The sequence below is a fragment of the Canis lupus genome, chromosome 1, assembly GCF_003254725.2.
Source record: "Canis lupus dingo isolate Sandy chromosome 1, ASM325472v2, whole genome shotgun sequence".
NCBI classification, from domain to species: Eukaryota; Metazoa; Chordata; class Mammalia; order Carnivora; family Canidae; genus Canis; species Canis lupus.
The window spans coordinates 74,709,275-74,726,477 of NC_064243.1; the positions used below are offsets into that span (position 1 = coordinate 74,709,275).

A 17,203-nucleotide genomic window follows, 5' to 3' on the forward strand; every position below is an offset into this window, starting at 1 on the left:
TAAGCCCATGTCCCTCTGAGAGAAATTACTATCACACCTGAAGTTGGGAGTCAGTGCAAGGCTGGGAAAATTGGATGGCCAAGTAGAAAAGGAGGTTTGAAAACAAGACTAACCCATGAGCAGCTTGGTTAAGAGTTTGGGCTAGATTCTGACCCCCAGGAGAAGGGTTGTGGGCCAGATGACATGCTCAGAGCCTTTCCAGAAGCCTGAGAGAGTACAAAGAGTAATCAAAGATCTGGAGATGGAATTAAAAAGAAAAAAAAAAAAAAGCTGATAGACGAAAGCCAGCTCACCTGAAAAATACAAGGATGAAGAACCAAAGTATCTTTCCATCCGGGAAGAAGTAAACAACATGCAGTAATCATTAGCAACTTCCATGAGGGCAGGAAAAATGAGAATTAGCTTAAAATCAGACCCTGGAAAGATGCTTCTTAAGGTAAATATCAAGATATTCCACTCCAAGGGTCACAAATGAGCAGCCTGGGGACACCTGGGCGGCTCAGTAGTTGAGCGTCTGCCCTCTGCTCAGGTTGTGATCTCGGGGTCCTGGGATCAAGTCCCTCATCAGGCTCTCTGCAGGGAGCCTGCTTCTCCCTCTGCTTGTGTCTCTGCCTCCCTCTCAGTGTCTCTTATGAATAAATTAATAAATCTTCAAAAAAAAAAAAAAGAAACAAAATGAGCAGCCTGTAGTCTAACCTAAGTCAAGAGATAAATTCTGTCTGGCCTGTCTGGTGTTCTTTTAAAAATGTACAGTATTTGCCAACATTTAAGAAGCAACATTCTGGCTTCTTCTCTTTAAAATGCTGACCCAGTGATAGGCCTGGATTCCCACGGGCAACTGGAGCTGTGTTCCCAGAGAAGAAGAGGTTCCCTCCTGGAGGACAAGGGGTTTGGCTTGTTCAACCCCGTGTCCTCAGCACCATGAACAGCACAGGGCACGATGAGCCTGCTCAACACCTTCTGAGTTGAATGAATGAATCCTGAATTGATTACCTGGCTGAATTAATGAATGAGGAGCAGTTACTCTATTTAAATAGGGACATACTCTCTAAGGGACTCCCCTACCCAGACTATTTATTGTCTGCTTGGACCCTAAAGGCATCTGAATTTTCCACCTCGCTCTGTGCTGTTAGCTTTCCTTTAGGTGAGACACCACATTGCCTTTGATGTGGACTCCCCCATAAAACCCACTTTAATGGCCACATACATGGGCCACCAAAGCAAAATGACAATGCAGTAATACTCTGAGGACATTAGAGAATAGTCCAAAAAATGATCTTCCTTGAAAGGTCTGGCACCACCATTCATCCTGCAGGCAGAAAGCTGTATCAAAGTCCTTGCCAAAGCCTCTTCCAGAGCTTGAACAAAGCAAGTATGTGTGATGGCTTCAGATTACTTGTTTATTCATTCAACAAACATTGAACCTTTCCTCAGTGCCGGTATGACCGAGAGCTGTGCGGTATATCTCCTTTACCTTGATGGCCAGAGATTCAAGTTTTTATTAAATGACTGAATGAGCAGTGGGAATCACTATTGATAGTAACACCATCATGAATCTACTCTATGCAGATGTCTACATTCTTAACTAATCCTCGCAACCTGTGTGTTCTAAGTTATTATCCCTATTCTGTAGAAAGGGAAACTGAGTCTTAGAGAGGATAAGAACCAGATCCACAGCATGGGCAAAAAGGGCTGGGTGGTTTGGCACCTACATCCTGTGTGTGAGAAGTTATGCCACCCACCTCTCAAATAAACTCTATTCTCAAGTGTAGTGGGTTCAGTAGTGGCCTCCAAAAAAAAAAAAGAGATTTCCAATTATACCCCCTGGAACCAGTGAAGGGGATCTTACTTGGAACAAAAGAGTCTTTGCAGAAGTAAATAAGGATCTCACGGTGAGAACATCCCAGACGTAGGGTGGGCCCTAAATCCAATGATAATTATTCTTCTAAGAGGAGGTGAGAAACAGAAGCATGGAAAGAAGGCTCTGTGAAGACAGGCAGGGACTGGAGTGGCTTGTCTACAAGCCCAGCAATGCCAAGAAGTGCCAGCAGCCACCGAGAGCTAAGACAGGCCTGGAACATGTTTTCCCTCATACTCTCCTGCCAACACTTCAATTTCTGACTCTGGCCTCCACACTGTGAAAAGATGAATTTCTGTTGTCTTAAGCCACCAAATTTGTTGTATTTTGTTACAGCAGCCCTTGGGACACTAATACATCAAAGTATTCCAGGTTGACATACTGAAGCCCCCAGAAAACTTAGCCTGTACTGTTCACAGGGAGGACTAGGCTGCATTCAGGATCCTAACATGAGTCCCTCTATTTCTGATCAAGCCTGAGGCCTGAGCTTTGTCCAGAAACATGATCACATTGCAATAAAAGTAAACTCACTTAAGAACTATATATATTTCATTTCCTTCTTCAAAATCACAGGAATCCTCAAACAGGAATGGTATATGGCCCTTAGTTTTTTGGGCAATTTAATTTACTGCAGCAACAGGGGACCCAGGCTCACCTCACTAGATGATCAAACACAGCCCAACACTATTATGGGAATATAGGAAGGATGGTGTCACTTCCACGTGGACCATTCTAGGGAAGCTTCTAGAGGGGAGGCAGGAGTGCAGTTGGGCTTTGGAAAGGGACTACAGTAATGACAATCTTCATAATGCTATTGTTTATTGAGCACCTACAACACGTCACAGGCTGTCCTGCCAACTTGCCATACTTGGCCCATTAAATTCTCCCAGTCACCCTGAAAGGTAGATATCTACCACCCTCATTTCCCTGAGGAGGAATCTGGGACTTGAAGAATGGAATGCCAAGTCCAAGGTCACCCAATCAGTAGGTGACAGGACTCTGACACATGAATGCTCCAGGTGGTGGGAGGAAGAGGGTCAAACTAGGTGCAGCCAGTGGCCTGGGGAAGCACAGAGGTAGTGGTGGATGGGAAGGCATGGTAGAAAAGATGGGCTGGAGGAAGACTTTCTGGAGTTTGAAACCCCATTTTGAGGACATGGACTTGATCTACTTGGCTACGTGAGTCCAGGACTGACTATCTCAGGTCTATATATTGGGAGCAAAATTTTGGACTCACAAAGCTGGCGAGGATGGTGAGAAGAGTGAAACCAGTGTGCCCCTCTGGAATACAGAGACTCTACAGGAAGGTAGAGGGGGTTGGCCTGGAAAACAGCAGGCAGGTTTGGAAGGTAGCAGGGAGAAAGATGTAACTTGACTTCAGGACAGTATTCAGAGGTAAAGACAAGGAAGTGTCCTGGCTAGCCCAGAGATTTGGAAGGACGGACAAGGTATGAGCCATGGCACAGGACACAGGACGCAGGACAAGTGCTGTGGGGGCAGATGTGGTGGATTCAGTTTAAAAAAAAAAAAAGATTTTTCTAGTCTCTGGGACCCTCAGACTCTGGGGATATCCATCAGCAGATGGTGCTGTACCTTTTGCATCTTCTCCCTACCTCATGGGTTTCCCTCAGGGGGGTCTGGAGTTGAGAAGGTATTTAAATTCAACACATGAATAGTTTAAACCCTCCAAAGGAAATTGTGCTCTCTAGGTTTAAGTCCAGGGTGATGTACAAGCCACTGGCCTATTTCCCAGAGAAGTCCACCTCGCCAGCATCAGGACAGCCATGAGTCATGGGCCTAGAACTCAGCATTATGGTACAGAGCACCCCAAACTCTGCCCGCATCTCAGATGCACAACCAGCAAACTTAGTGAAGAGAAGAGAACTGAGAGCAGGGAGTGGCCACAGGCTTCGGGAGCCCAGGCAGAACTGTCTAGAATGTTCCTGGTTCCAGATCTCCTTCCTAGCTCCTCTCTGCCCGACTGCCCTTCTCTGGGGAGCCAAGCAGTCCTAGAGGAAAGACGAGTGAGGAGCCCAGGGCCAACACACAACCAGTCAGGGCCTAAAGTAATCTGAATTCTGCCCACTGATCTCATCAAGCAGCATCCGGGAAGCGTGTCAGTAAGCAGTGGACTTGACTGGAGTCAGAAGATCAGGATTCAAATTCTGCCTTGACATGTGGTTCTTATTACCTGTGGACTTGGGTAAGTACACCACTCCAGAGGTTGGCTGTGCTGGGCTCTGTGGGCTCTGCTGCTGCCCCTACAGCCATCAGCACCATGTCTCCTTCCTGGAGGACTGTCCTTGAGCTACTGGGGCCCACTTCTGCTGGCTTTGACCCTCATCCAATGACTCACTGGTGGATGCAAGAATATGAAAACCCAATTCCCAGGTTTCTAGGGGGCAACTTATACTCCAGAGTTCCCCTGCCAGGAGGCTACGCCTGAAATCATCTTCCTACTTAGCACGCTTGCCAGTCCTGCCTCTTCCAGTCTCTCCCCAGTGTGTTCTGGAGCTTGCCCTTAATAAATCCCGGCTCCATGAATCCTCATCTGTGTCTGCTTCCAAGAAGCCTGGCCACAGACCAGTATCTGCTCAAGGCTGCTGTGGAGGAACCCATAGCTTAAAAGCGATGAGCAGAATATCCAGCAAAAAGGTCACAAAAGGCAAAGTTTGGCAAAAGACCTGTTTAGTTTGGCTCACAGAGACTTCAAAAAATGTGAAGGGCCTTGCCAGCATAAAAAAACTGGGAAATCTTACATAAAATCCAGATCTCCCCTGTCTTGGGCAATCAGACGTGGCCACCCTGAGCCTGTGTTCTGACACAGCGACAGAACTGTGTCAGCCCTGCCAGTGCATGAGCCAGTGCCCACCAGCCCACCTGCCCACCGACTCCTCTATGGCCTCGCTGGTCTCTGAGGCCACGGGAGCTGCCAACCTATGGTGAAGCACATGCAAAGCACTCAGTAAAATCTGTTGAATCTGAACAAGGCATCATTTTTCTTGAAAACAATTTTACTGCAGGAGAGCAGGCCTGAAAAACGTGTAAGCAGACATGTGGCTTGGTTCCACTGCCAGCCCTGTACTCTGACCTGGCAAGGGATGGATGGATGCTGCCATGAACACTTTCCTGAAAGAAGGTGAACCAATGATGAGAGCTGCCATGACAGGAAATTTGATGGGGAACACCCAAGGAAATGAAATAAAATCACTTGTGGTTTTAGCATGCAGGCAAGCAAAACAAAAACAGGTCTTAGCTGCAGATGCTGTTTCATGTTGCCATAAATAAAAGGGTGGCTAACGGCTCAAAAACGACTTTCCAAACAGTTCAAAATGTTGACCTGCCCTGTCCGTGTATTTCTTACTTTTTTTTTTTTTAACCGGTTGATTATAGTTGAAGCCCTTTAAACTGATGTAACTGGTAGTAACTGGTAGTCATTTAGGGGAGCAGAGGTTCCCTGGAGCGTCCCAGGTCACTGTCAGGTGGGTCAGTGTGCTTTGCAGGGAGGTGGCCAGCGACAGCCACCAAGTACATCGGTTAGGTGGAGGTCAGACAGGATAGCACCTATCGTCCAAGGCAGCTTGCAGACCTTCACCTTCAGGTAGCATAAGTGACCAAGCACCGCACTACACCCTGAGACCCATCCGTGTTCTGAAATCCATCTCCGCGCTTGCACATGGTCCATGCTCCCCGTGGGCTACGCCAGCACCAATGCCTGGATGTGGCAGAAAATACCAAGGCAGCCCCCTCCTGGGAGCCAGGAAGCTCCTCTGATGGCTGGCGTGGCTCCATGCCTCCCCTGCGGCCTTGCACATCCTTCCACAGGGGCGATGGAGTCCAGAGTGCTTGACCTGGGCTGCCTCCCTCTCACCCACAGGAGGTGTACTTGCCCTGCAGCTTGGTGCTCTCACTGCCTTCCCCAGCTCCTTCCCCATTTTCTCGCACACAAGAGTTTCTCCTGATTAGAATCCTGGCAGCTTCAGCCCCATCTTGGCATCTGCTTCTCAGAGGACGCGTTCCGCATTTGAAAATTCCGACTGCCTATATTCGGCAAAATCTGTCGACTCTACCCAATGATCGAGGCTCTCAACTTCTGTGTGGTTACGTGAATCCGAAGAAGAAAGTACTTACAAAGAGAACTTAAAATGAGCAGGCTTTAAGGAACCAAGTAAGGAATTAAGAGAAAGAGAGAAAGAAAAAGCAGGACGAGAGGGAGGAAGAAGAAGAAGGCGGAGATAAGTTTTCTTGTCTTTTTCTTTCTTCTTCTATTTTGACAATTTCCCATTAAACAAAAAGGGCATGGAGCTTCCTTGAAACACAACCTGTTTACACCTTTAGGAAAAACTCTCAGAGACAGGTCTGTGTTACCTGTCCTGCTCCAGAATCCCAACTGTTAAACTGCCATTTGGGGATGAGAGGATGGCTGGGCAGGAAGCCCTTGGTGACCACAATGGAGACCACGAGGCTATCACTCTCAACACCCTAAACCTCAACATCTTTGATTGTCACTTTGTGGAAAGGCAGAAAAGGGGAAGAACACTGCCTATATGAGATATGTAAAACACGCCTCATAATGTAGAAAAGAAAGAACACAGTCTCACACACACACTCACACTCATACTCTACAAAGAGGGTTAATGTTAAAAGGAAACCTTCAGGCTGGTTATTTCATAATTCACAGCAAAATAGAAAAGAGAGACAAAATCAGCAGCATCGTTTATAAGCCCTAGAAAATGGAAGTTTCCAAGCTGTCATAAATAAGGATGGAAGCATTTGCCAAGTCAGAAATTTTGCCAAGTTTGAAATCCACTCAATCCTTACATCTTGGAGCTCAGAACGGAACACCAGCCTTTTGGGATTTGTAATCATTTCTTCTCAGCGAAACTTCTTGCTATTTATAAGGAAGTAAAAACAAAAAGCAAAAAATACAATATGGAAAGTTTTTAAAAGGAGCTGGTTGGGAACATTGCAGCACGGTGCGCATCGGGAAGGCAATAATGGTACAGATGGTGTATGTACTGGGATTAAATTCCTATTTAATCAAACAGGGTTTTAAGTATTCAATTTTCTGTGTGTGTGAGAGAGAGACAGAGGGACAGAGAAGAAGAATTATGTCCCTCCTTTCTGTCTTTTCCTCTTTCTCTCTCTCTCTCTCTCTCTCTCTTTCTCTCTCTCTCACACACACACACACACACACACACACACACAATCTCTCTCCTATGCAAACACTCCACCCAACTGATTTTAAAATTTTAATGTGTGAAAATTAAAGAGAGGTCAAAGCAGATTTCTGTGTGTGGTTTGGCCTGGGAAACAGAACTAGAGAAAAAGAAAAGAATTTTTTTTTTTTAAGAGAAAATAGGTAACAAAGGTGGAGACACTTTTCACCCATTTATACTGCGTCAAGAAGAATCAGAGCTACCAAAACGAAGAGCAGAGGTCTGATGGCCATTGCAGAATTTGTAGCCATGGGGTTCCCCAAGAGGCGAAGGAAAAGCACGAGCCTCAGAGCAGCAGGGCCAGAAGCATGGATTTTATAGACAGATGGATCTGATTTGTGTGACTTTGGGCAAGTTACTTAACTTTCTAAGTCTTTGTTTTCTTATGCATAAAGTATGAACCATCAGGGCATCAATGTCATAGATATTACCATCAGACCACAGCCCACAGCCCATGAGGCCAAAGATGGCATCTGCTCCTCTTATTGTGGTATCCCCCAGGGCGTGGCTCATGGCCTGACCTATAATTGACACAATAAATATTTACTAGGTTTTGAATAGACCTGACGTAAGATGAAACAAGATAATGAGGAATTTAGTATATGTCTCAGTTGGGGTCGTGTCAAGGAAAAAGAACTCACCGCAAATGGTCTAAATGAAGAGATGTGGGGATGCTGTCAAGAGGAATGGGCAGGTTAAAGGAACAAAGAAGAAACAGTGAGACTAACCGCACTGGGAAGCCCTTCCCCTCCATGAAAAGAGACAGAGGAGGAGAAAAGGTGGAACCCAGCCCTCAGGACCATGCATGTGCAGGGGTGAGCCCTGGCAGGGGTAAACCTCCTTGGTGGGAAGGGACAGACATATCCCCACCACCCCCTCCTCCATCTGATACCTGCCACCCACCTCGATGGTCAAAAAGCCCCAGGAGCCAGCACACTACCACCCCAGGAGTAGAACATTCAACAGTGTTTTGTGAAGGAGGGTGATAGAGAGGTAATTGGCCTCCCCCCAATCCAGGAGCCTAAGTGCAGAGAGAACATCTGTCAAGGGAGTCATCTTCACAAAGCCTGAAGCACCCTCGTGCATGGTATATTAGGTCGTATAAAAACCAGGAACACCCCCTGAAAGGTAAAGCAGTGCTGGTGAGTCTACTTCCCACCCTGGCTCAAGTGGCTTTATCAAAATTGCATGAACTTACCTGAAGCTGCATTCTAATCCTTTAAGCAAGAAGCTGTGGCCTATATTTTTATTTAGCGATTCAGCCAGGCTAAACATCGTATGATGAGAATTATTAAAAAGAAATGAAAAGGTGTCAAATAAACACAGAAGAGCCTTTTCTTTTCCTCTTGGGAAACCCAATCAATATTTAAAAAGGAGATAGGAGGAGAATTTCCTGTTCATTAGCTTAGCTACAGGGGCTTATGCTGTGTGACATGGGACTTGACCAAATGACTGGGAGACCAGCGCATGCCCTTGGCAGTCTCTTTTGGTCACTGACTGCCAGACAGGATATTTGGGGATCCAAGTGAAACGTGACTGCATTACTCAGATGCTGCTCTCCCTTGTTGGGTTTTGGAGGCAAGAAGTTCCTCGAACCTTCTCCACCACCTTGTTCCAATGTCTGGATGCTCTACAGGGAGGTGGCAGGATGTGTCCTCAGACAAACTCTCTAACTCCCACCCCCACCCCTCACTGTCACTCATCAGAGTGCTCCAAATAAGCTGGAAGGACCTGGGTTCGAGAGCCATGAGAAAATTCACTTCAGAATAATCAGATCCAATAAATCTGTCTTCAGTTACAACGGACAAAGCAAACATGTGCTGGGTTGTCATTAGCTAATCAGCAAGGAACCCATACTTGATGTAACTTCTGTGTTTCACAAAGTAATGTTTAGAAAGCATATGCCAATTCACTACTGTGCCACATACTTGTAAGTCAAGAGCTGCAAGGGCTTCATTAATGGCACATTTAAATAATCCAAGGCTTCCTGGGGCGTCAGGTGCCTCCCTGGTGATGAAGGTTGACCTTACAGTTCTGTTTTTTTTACAACAATCATTTCTGCTCAACCTCTCATGCTGGCAGGAGTGATCACCGGACACTGGCATGGCCCTGAGGATGCCCCAGATACCTCACTGGCCTCACCCTAGTCCCAGCCCTGCTTCAGCATTGGTATAGGGTAGCTGCTTTTTTTTTTTTTTGTTTTAAATTTTTTTTTTATTTATTTATGATAGTCACACAGAGAGAGAGAGAGGCAGAGACATAGGCAGAGGGAGAAGCAGGCTCCATGCACCGGGAGCCTGACGTGGGATTCGATCCCGGGTCTCCAGGATCGCGCCCTGGGCCAAAGGCAGGCGCCAAACCGCTGCGCCACCCAGGGATCCCAAGGGGTAGCTGCTTTAATCTCCAGCTATCTAGCCAGCCTGCTAGAATTCAAATCCTGGTGTTACCACTAGTTAGCTAGGTCACCTGGACCAAGTTTCTCAATCTCTCTGATCCTCAGTTTCCTAAACTTTAAAATAGGAGCAATATTAGCATTAGCTAATTTTGAGAGGATTGTGAATTAATCCATGACACTTAACACAGTGCTGGGCATACAGTGAGAAACCAGTCCCCGTTAACTAGTACTACCACTTAGATATTGTAGTCAGTCTCACTTTACAATGTGTTAGAAAAGGTGGTAACAACAGCAAAAGTGTCTTAAATTAGGTGCTGGTAAGACTTCAGTACCACTTACTTAAAATGATTTAAGAAGAAAAAAGCCCAAATGACAAAATATTTTTAAAAGAAATGAAATTGTATCACTTTCAAACATGAAGTAGCTCCAGCAAGGCCAATCATGCATTGCCTACTACAGCTATTATGAGAAACTACCTCAGGAAGTAGAAAAGAATAATCTAGTTATTTGTAGCTCATTGCCTGCAAATACTTGTTTCTAAGGCTTGAGGGAACTTGAAACAAGTCTTTTCTTTCACACACTCTCTCAGCCAATTCGTTTATTTTTATTCATAGCCAAAGATTTTCAGATGGATGATTTAAAAGCTAATGATAATATAGACCCCTTCCCAATGATCAAAAATTTATAATTAATAAAGTGAGAAGAAAAGAAGGCAGACCATATTCGGGATATGACCTGCAATGCTTCTTCTTCCAGAATACTCAAACTATAGAGTATCATTCAAACTCACTGAACTTTTGTAATATAGGTCCAAACAAACTCTACCCTCTCATTTTATCAATATCAAATCTGAAAAGAATCAATGTGCAAGAACTGCCTGGGCAGAGTGAGGGACCTAAGAGGGGAATCATTATAACTCCTGAGACAGTTTCACAGCCTGGGCCACATCTAAAATGACCCAGAGAGGGAAGTTCCCTTCCACTGGACTCCATGATTTGCACCCACACAATCACCATATGGCCAATATGTAAAAATGAGTCTGTGATTCTGGGGCATTTACTGAGGAATTCTCAAGCACGAGTGTATACACAAGTCCTTCAAAGTATTTTATTAGCAACACCAAGTGCCCCCCACATGCACAGTCTCATCAAACTCTCATGAGAGCCCAGTGGGTAGGTGCCATTAATATTATTGTCATCTCATGAGGAAGGGAGCCATGAAATATCTTTCCCAAGGTCATTAACTTGTAAATATAACTGGGATTCCAGCCTGCACAGTCTGAGTTCAGTACCCACCACCTCAAATTATTACACAACCCCCAAATGGCCAAAGAAACCTGTTTAGGAGGGCATTTAGAAAAAGTATAAGTCACCAGAACCAACCAGACTCTTAGAAGAAGTCAGTATACTTGGGTTGATGAGACAGCAGACCCCTTTGGATTGGTTTTTCCAGTCCTTAGGCTCCAATTTGGTGCAAAATCCTTTCATGGTTCCATGAAGATGAAAGCAGGCTCAAATGAATCTGAGATTGCTCTTAGATCCTATTCTAAAAGGAAAAAATGAAAAAGGACAAGCCTAGGGGATGGAGACAAGAAGACTGTGAAGTGTGGACACCATGTTAATGGTCATAGTTCGATGGCATCCTATCTCTATGCCTGCTTGTCTTCCTCTGTCTCTCTTCCATGAAAGCACAAGTCATCATGTTTATTTGGCTACAAAGTCACTTAGGATGGAGGAACAGAGCACTGAGTGTACCCTCTTGCTAGGACCTGGGTCATTCCAAGTTCTTAAAATACCAAAGGACTTTCCCACAGAATGTAGGTTATTGGTTGTTTTTTTTTTTTTTTTTTAATTCCCTTAAACTTTTGTTTGTTTTCTAGGATTGCTTTTTAGCCAATGAAAACATATCCAATGCAAGAATCAGTTAACAATAAATGTATTTCACATTGATGGAAATTGTAAAAGTCCCTTTTGGGGGAGAAGAGATATACTCCAGGATCTATAGTGGGTTTGGGACTCCCCCAAAACTCTCCATAAAGTTTCTCACACTCTTCCCTCTGACACCTTTAACCTTGAGCACCGCCAATGCTACACGGGATGATGGTATGTGTTTGAGGAAGGGAGGGGAGGTATACAAGGCCCTACACAGAATGCAAGACACATGGAGATGAATTATAAAACTTTATTGGCTTGTTAAAAAATGAATGAATTCAGCAAGTACATTTATGATCTATCCACATTGTTAAAACAGCACTTAAAAATAAAATAAAAATGATTATCCATTATTTACAGGAAACATGAAAAAATGACTTTAAAACCTTGGAACATTATGGGGAAAAACAGGGCATGCTTATGATTCACAGACTGCCTATGGATTACAGCAAATGGATTTGAACAGGAAGTGAATGAAACCCAAGGATTTGTCTTTCTCTGGAATCTTTTGCTAGTTTTTTTTTTTTTTCCTTTTCTTTCTTTCTAGCTTTACTGAGGTGTAATTAGCAAATAAATTTGTAAGACAGTTAAAGGATATAACGTGATGATTTGATATTCCTACACGTTGTGAACAGAATCTCTTACTCTTTTATACTTGATTATGCTCCATTCATAAGTAGAAAAATAAAGGAGAAAATCTCTCTTCCTTCCTTTGCCTCTCATACATTTTCTTTTCCGTGAAAACTAAGACTTTGGATACAACCAATAGCAACCTATCTTGAGTGGTCCACTAATGACCATTCCAAGGCTCCACTGCAATATTAGCCTGAATTAAACCCAGAGTGAGCTCACCGTCAGAATCAGATGGCCGGGAGGTTCTCTTGTCCCTGATGAAACAAGGAAATGGACTAACCCGAGTGGAAAGCTGCCTTCTGTGACAACTGTTTTCATGTCACTCTCTGGGTTGGGAGTTCTGTTCACTTAATTCCATCTGGCAGCACCCCACAGAAAACTATACTCTTGCCCTGTCTGGGAGAGTACTTAACCTTCCCAGGTGCCCTTGAATAAACCGGACATTGCTTGTGGGCACTGCAGGTGTGTGAACACAGCAGAATTCACTTAACGAAATGGCGGTCTCTGTCCCAGTTTCCTTGGAGTCCAGTCTGCAGGACCCCAGGGGACCCCACTGACCTTGGCTTGATAGGAAGGGCACAGCCCTTGTGGCTGGATGGAGCCCCGTCTCCCAGTGGCTGTCCCTCTGCATCTGGTCTGGACAAGGCAAGATGAAACAAGCATCTACTGCTGTGTGAGGGGAATAGATGAAAGCCAGGGAGGAGTTCTAGACAGAAAGTATGAGAACAGTACAAGAGTGCATCATCCGCTCCGCGGTGCATGACAGTAGTTCACTCTCCATTCTTGTTTGGCCCCACTTTGGATGAACAACAACAAAAAAGCATGTGCAAAGCAACCAAAAAAGGCAAATGGAAACAAACCCTCTGTCTGTCATGGAGTCAGGTTAGCTGGCTAGAGAGAAAGAGAGAGAGAGAGAGAGAGAAAAGTCGGGAATTTTAAGCAGATCAAGAGCAAAGATAGAGGAGAGATGAAGCAGGAGCGCATCATCACGTGTGCTCTGGCACCTGGCAGCGAGCTGAATTCCTGCCTTGTTGTCCTGGAGCTGTCTGCTCCTCAGGCTGCCCAACTGTCACGGTCTCTGCTCCATTTGAAGGAGAGCCTAGAGCCCTAACTACTCTGGGGGACCTTCAGGACTGCTGGAAAAGTTGGAGGCAGAGGCCAATACCCTCTGTGCTCTGTGTTCTTTCCAAAAGTAGAGGGCACAGAGGAGAAGGACACTCAATGGGTCAAAAATGAAATGGGCCCAGGCTGGGGGACCAGAAGTGACAACTCTGGAATTGACTGTCTCCAAAGTATGTGGGGATTCTTTTCTCCCGTCAGGAGAGGTATCTTTTCTGGCCTCAAACCGGTGGCTCCGGGGACGTCAGTGGGCGTTCCTTACTCTGTCTCAGCTGCCTCAGAGGGTCTCAGTGGTACCCCATTCAAGACACAGGGCCTGACCCACACCTCTTGAGGTGGCAAGCCTGTTTTCCATTTACCAGTGGCCACATAGGTACAATGAAGACCCTTGGACAGGCTGTGTGCTTTCCCATCGAACCTGGCTACCCCAAGTAGGCCAGGCGACACGGACACTAGTGAAAGTCAGACACGTCAGACAAAACAGGAGAAAGGACTTGCTAGGTTGTCTCTGGCCACTTAGAGGTGGGGCCACTCAGGGATGGAGGGAAAACAGTGCCATCGGAGAGTCCCAGGCAGGGACAGAGGCCAAGGCCCCAGGTAACGGAGGTCACAGGAGTGCCCCAAAGGTAAGTGACATGCCACAGATCTCTAGGGTGCCAAACCCAATGGCAAGAAAGCTCTCCATGGCCATTCCAGGAAGTGCGTTTATGAAGGAAAGATAAAGGGAAACAGAGAACAATGATGTTGCTTTAAGACAAAAGTAACAAACTGGCAACCCACAGACATGTTTTGTTGGCCTACATAACGTTTTTAAAAATAACCGAGCCAACTTTTTAAAAATAGGGACATTTCACATAAAAAAAAAAAAAAATTCCAGGTTTCAAGTTTCTTTTAAAGAATCAGAAGATTTGGGAAACTGGGGCCCCATTCCCGGGAGGCAGGAGTTGGCCAAGGCTGGGTGATGGCTGCCCGCCTGCAGGGGTGGGTGTCCACTCACCCAGCACACGCCCTTGACGAAGGGCACCTGCCTGGCTCTGAAATGCCAGGTCCTGGTTGGGGGGCAATGGACTTGATTTCAGCAAAAATGCTGCCTATCCTTTTCTAATGCTGAAAAAAAAATACATGATACATGTCATTAGGAAGCTGTAAAAAGATTGTTTGTAAGGGACATAAAAAAGCAAAGGATGAAAGAGGGTGGTCTAGAGGATAGAAATGAGAAAATATGTCACTGACTGTGGTCTTTGGGGATTAAAGAAAAATGAAAAGCAAGGAACACAAGAACCATATGAAATAATTTTCTAATAGCCTGCTGTTTTCATCGTTCCCTAGGAGATGTCAACTGCTCTTTGATATATTAAATTGCCTTATCTGTCCACTTCTCTCCGTTTTAAAACAAAAATCTACCCTGCAAGTCTTCTAGCTGTTGAGTACAAATATTCTTTTTTTTTTTTTTTCCTTTTGGCTCTGGGATATGTATAAAATAGTTCTTAAACAATGCATTGCCTTTTTCTGGTTCCATGGAATAAAATATAAAAGGTTTAAAAAAAAAAAAACCACAAAAAAACTTGTACCGAATGGCCGATATTTAAGAATGCTTGGTGTACTGACAGCCTCTGCTCCGCTCTCAGCATGAATTTCCTCTTTCTTTCAGGGTTCAAGATTTCTGCAATTAGCTGGCCTCTTTGTAAATCAACAACTCTGGGAGAGATCAAAATCTAAGTAGTGACAGGAACTGTCATTTAGCAGTGAGCAAGAAAATGGGAATTCAGAGAATATTCCGGACCCCCTCCCCACCCCCCACCAAGGGCCAGCTGCTCTCCCACTCAAATGTGTCTTTGGAAAGAAAACGTTTGAGAACAAGCAGCCTGTGTATGGTTGGGAGAAACTGCCCCTCTCTGAGGCATGGGTACGGAGGAGCCAAGGTAAATGCTGTAATCCATAGGACCCTGTAAAATGTCTGTATCAAGCAATAACATATTTAGTGGCTAATGTAAAAGATACAGTATAAAGTATTCATCATGGGTAATCCTTTTCTATCAAGTGGTGCCTAAATGGATCCTGGTTTATTAAGATTAATGCCTTGGTTACACGGGATGCAAAACAACGTTTCCAAACATGTTGGACTAGTTAAAAATCTATAAATCCTTAAAGCTGAACTGCAAAACTTGAGTAACAATTTCCCCCCAAAAAAGAATTCTTTCAAACGTCAATAAGTTTCCAACCCAGCCGTGGCCACTCTGAGCATGCCTTAACACCAGGGCTGATCTTGTTTTCAAGCGAAATGCTCCAGGCCTGGCTCTGCCGTGCCCCTAACAAGAAAGGGGTGAGGTGAGGTGGGGCGAGGGCAGCCCAACCTGTCTGCAGGCCAGGGATCCAACCTAGCAAAGGCTGAGCAAAGCATACAAAGGTCACCGCGATGGCCGAGTGAGTGAAACAGGTGTCTGTGACAGAACTAAGGCAGGGATGCAGGATTCTGTAGCTCCCAGGCTACCCTCTCGCCAATGAGGCTGGGCCTGATAAAGCACATACTCATTACCTCTATGCTGCTGGGGTCAGGAAGAGCCTTCCTGCCCATGAAAACCAGCAGTAGTGTAGTATGTAGTAGGGGACTATCCTTCTTAGAATATGGTCTCCTGCTCCCAGCAGGCCAGCCATTCTGCCCGCAGACCTTTTCAGAGTAGAAAAGCTGCAGTTCTGTCATGGGAACAGCATGAGATACTGCGGCCTTCTCACTAGGAAACTTCTAAAAAGCAGGTGGATCGCAGGGGGCAAATAAAAGGACATGTGCACCATATGTGTCTATTTCACTCTTGTAGTTATTCTGAAACTGACTACGCCTAACCTAAATCTATAGCCCCCGACCACAGAGCTGCTTTTATTTTTTGACGGCTAATAAACTTTAGAAAAATCGTTAGCATTGATTGCATGACTCTGGACCTTTACTGCCAGGGAAGGAAAGAATCTCTCCATGGCCTCACCAAGTCCCCCCAGTGATGCCCTTAACTTTCTCAGTCACTGTGTTTCAGATGGAAAAGAGAGACTTTCTAAATTCAGTCTTCATTAAACATCAACAGAAAACATTGCTAACTATGTGTTACATAGAGATTAGGTTGTTTAGTGTGTTCTTGTATCTGTCCCTAAACTTAGATTTTTTTTTTTTTTTTTTTTTGTTGTTGTAACTTTGCAGTTCACCTTTAATGAACAGAAACAATAAGAATCAATACATTTCCAGTATGGTCAAGGAGCACTCCTTTAAGAAGAGAAGCATAATCCAATGGAATCCCATTTCAATTTTGTATTTGAGCAATTGTAAGAACAAGAGGGAAGCATGAATTTAAAATGTTTTCTTGAGCATTTTCTTAGCTGCCTGCGAGCTGCCTCTGCAGCAGCAGTGCGCCCCAAACACAGCTCACAACAGCCGCAGGCTTCATGCAGGACCTCCTGCAAATACCACCCACATCTGCCAGAAAACCCCAACTAAGCGGCACCTCCTGGGAGAAGCCAATGCCCGTCCCAAGAGTCCAGCTTACAAGGCAGCATCAACCAACAAGCACCACAGCCCCTTTCTCTGTCTTTTTCTTTATTTCAGCTACCCATCCAGTGGGATCTTATGAAACAAAACAAAACCTAAAAGAAACACAAAATAAAACATAAGTCATGCTCAAAACAAAAAAATCAATGAAAATCAACATACAAGTATAATCACTTTTAAAAAGAACATAATAAATAATAAAAAATCAAGACAACATGGAATATGCTTTAAAACATAAAAGAATATATAATCACAGAACAGAAATTGGGAGAAAAATGTGCATCTCATTATCAAGCCACTTAGTTTTAAACTTAAAACCGATTTTACATGGCACAGAAAATACAAGAAAGAAATGCAAAGGATTTCTGCACACAGCTCCACACAACAGTCTCAGATGTTAACATCTTAATTTAAGGAGGAGAAATCTGTGTACAATATAGATGAGCCCTGGAAAATTTTTATGTACAGGAGAAAAATAATAAAACTCAACAACAAATCTTAACCCAAATCCTGATT

General features: G+C 44.6%; 1 protein-coding gene across 14 annotated transcripts in view; it reads right to left on the bottom strand.

Annotated features, from left to right (window-relative positions):
• NTRK2 (neurotrophic receptor tyrosine kinase 2) overlaps positions 1-17,203 on the bottom strand; it is a 329,075-nt gene that overhangs the window by 182,340 nt on the left and 129,532 nt on the right. The window contains exon 15 of one of the 14 annotated variants that reach the window (XM_025423187.3): positions 11,640-16,782. The exons of the other annotated variants lie outside the window; for them this stretch is intronic. Coding sequence (XP_025278972.1) covers positions 16,745-16,782 — 38 coding nt within the window. The 3' untranslated portion in view covers positions 11,640-16,744. Of the gene's footprint in view, positions 1-11,639; positions 16,783-17,203 lie in introns of those variants that run through there. 14 annotated transcript variants of the gene reach the window in all.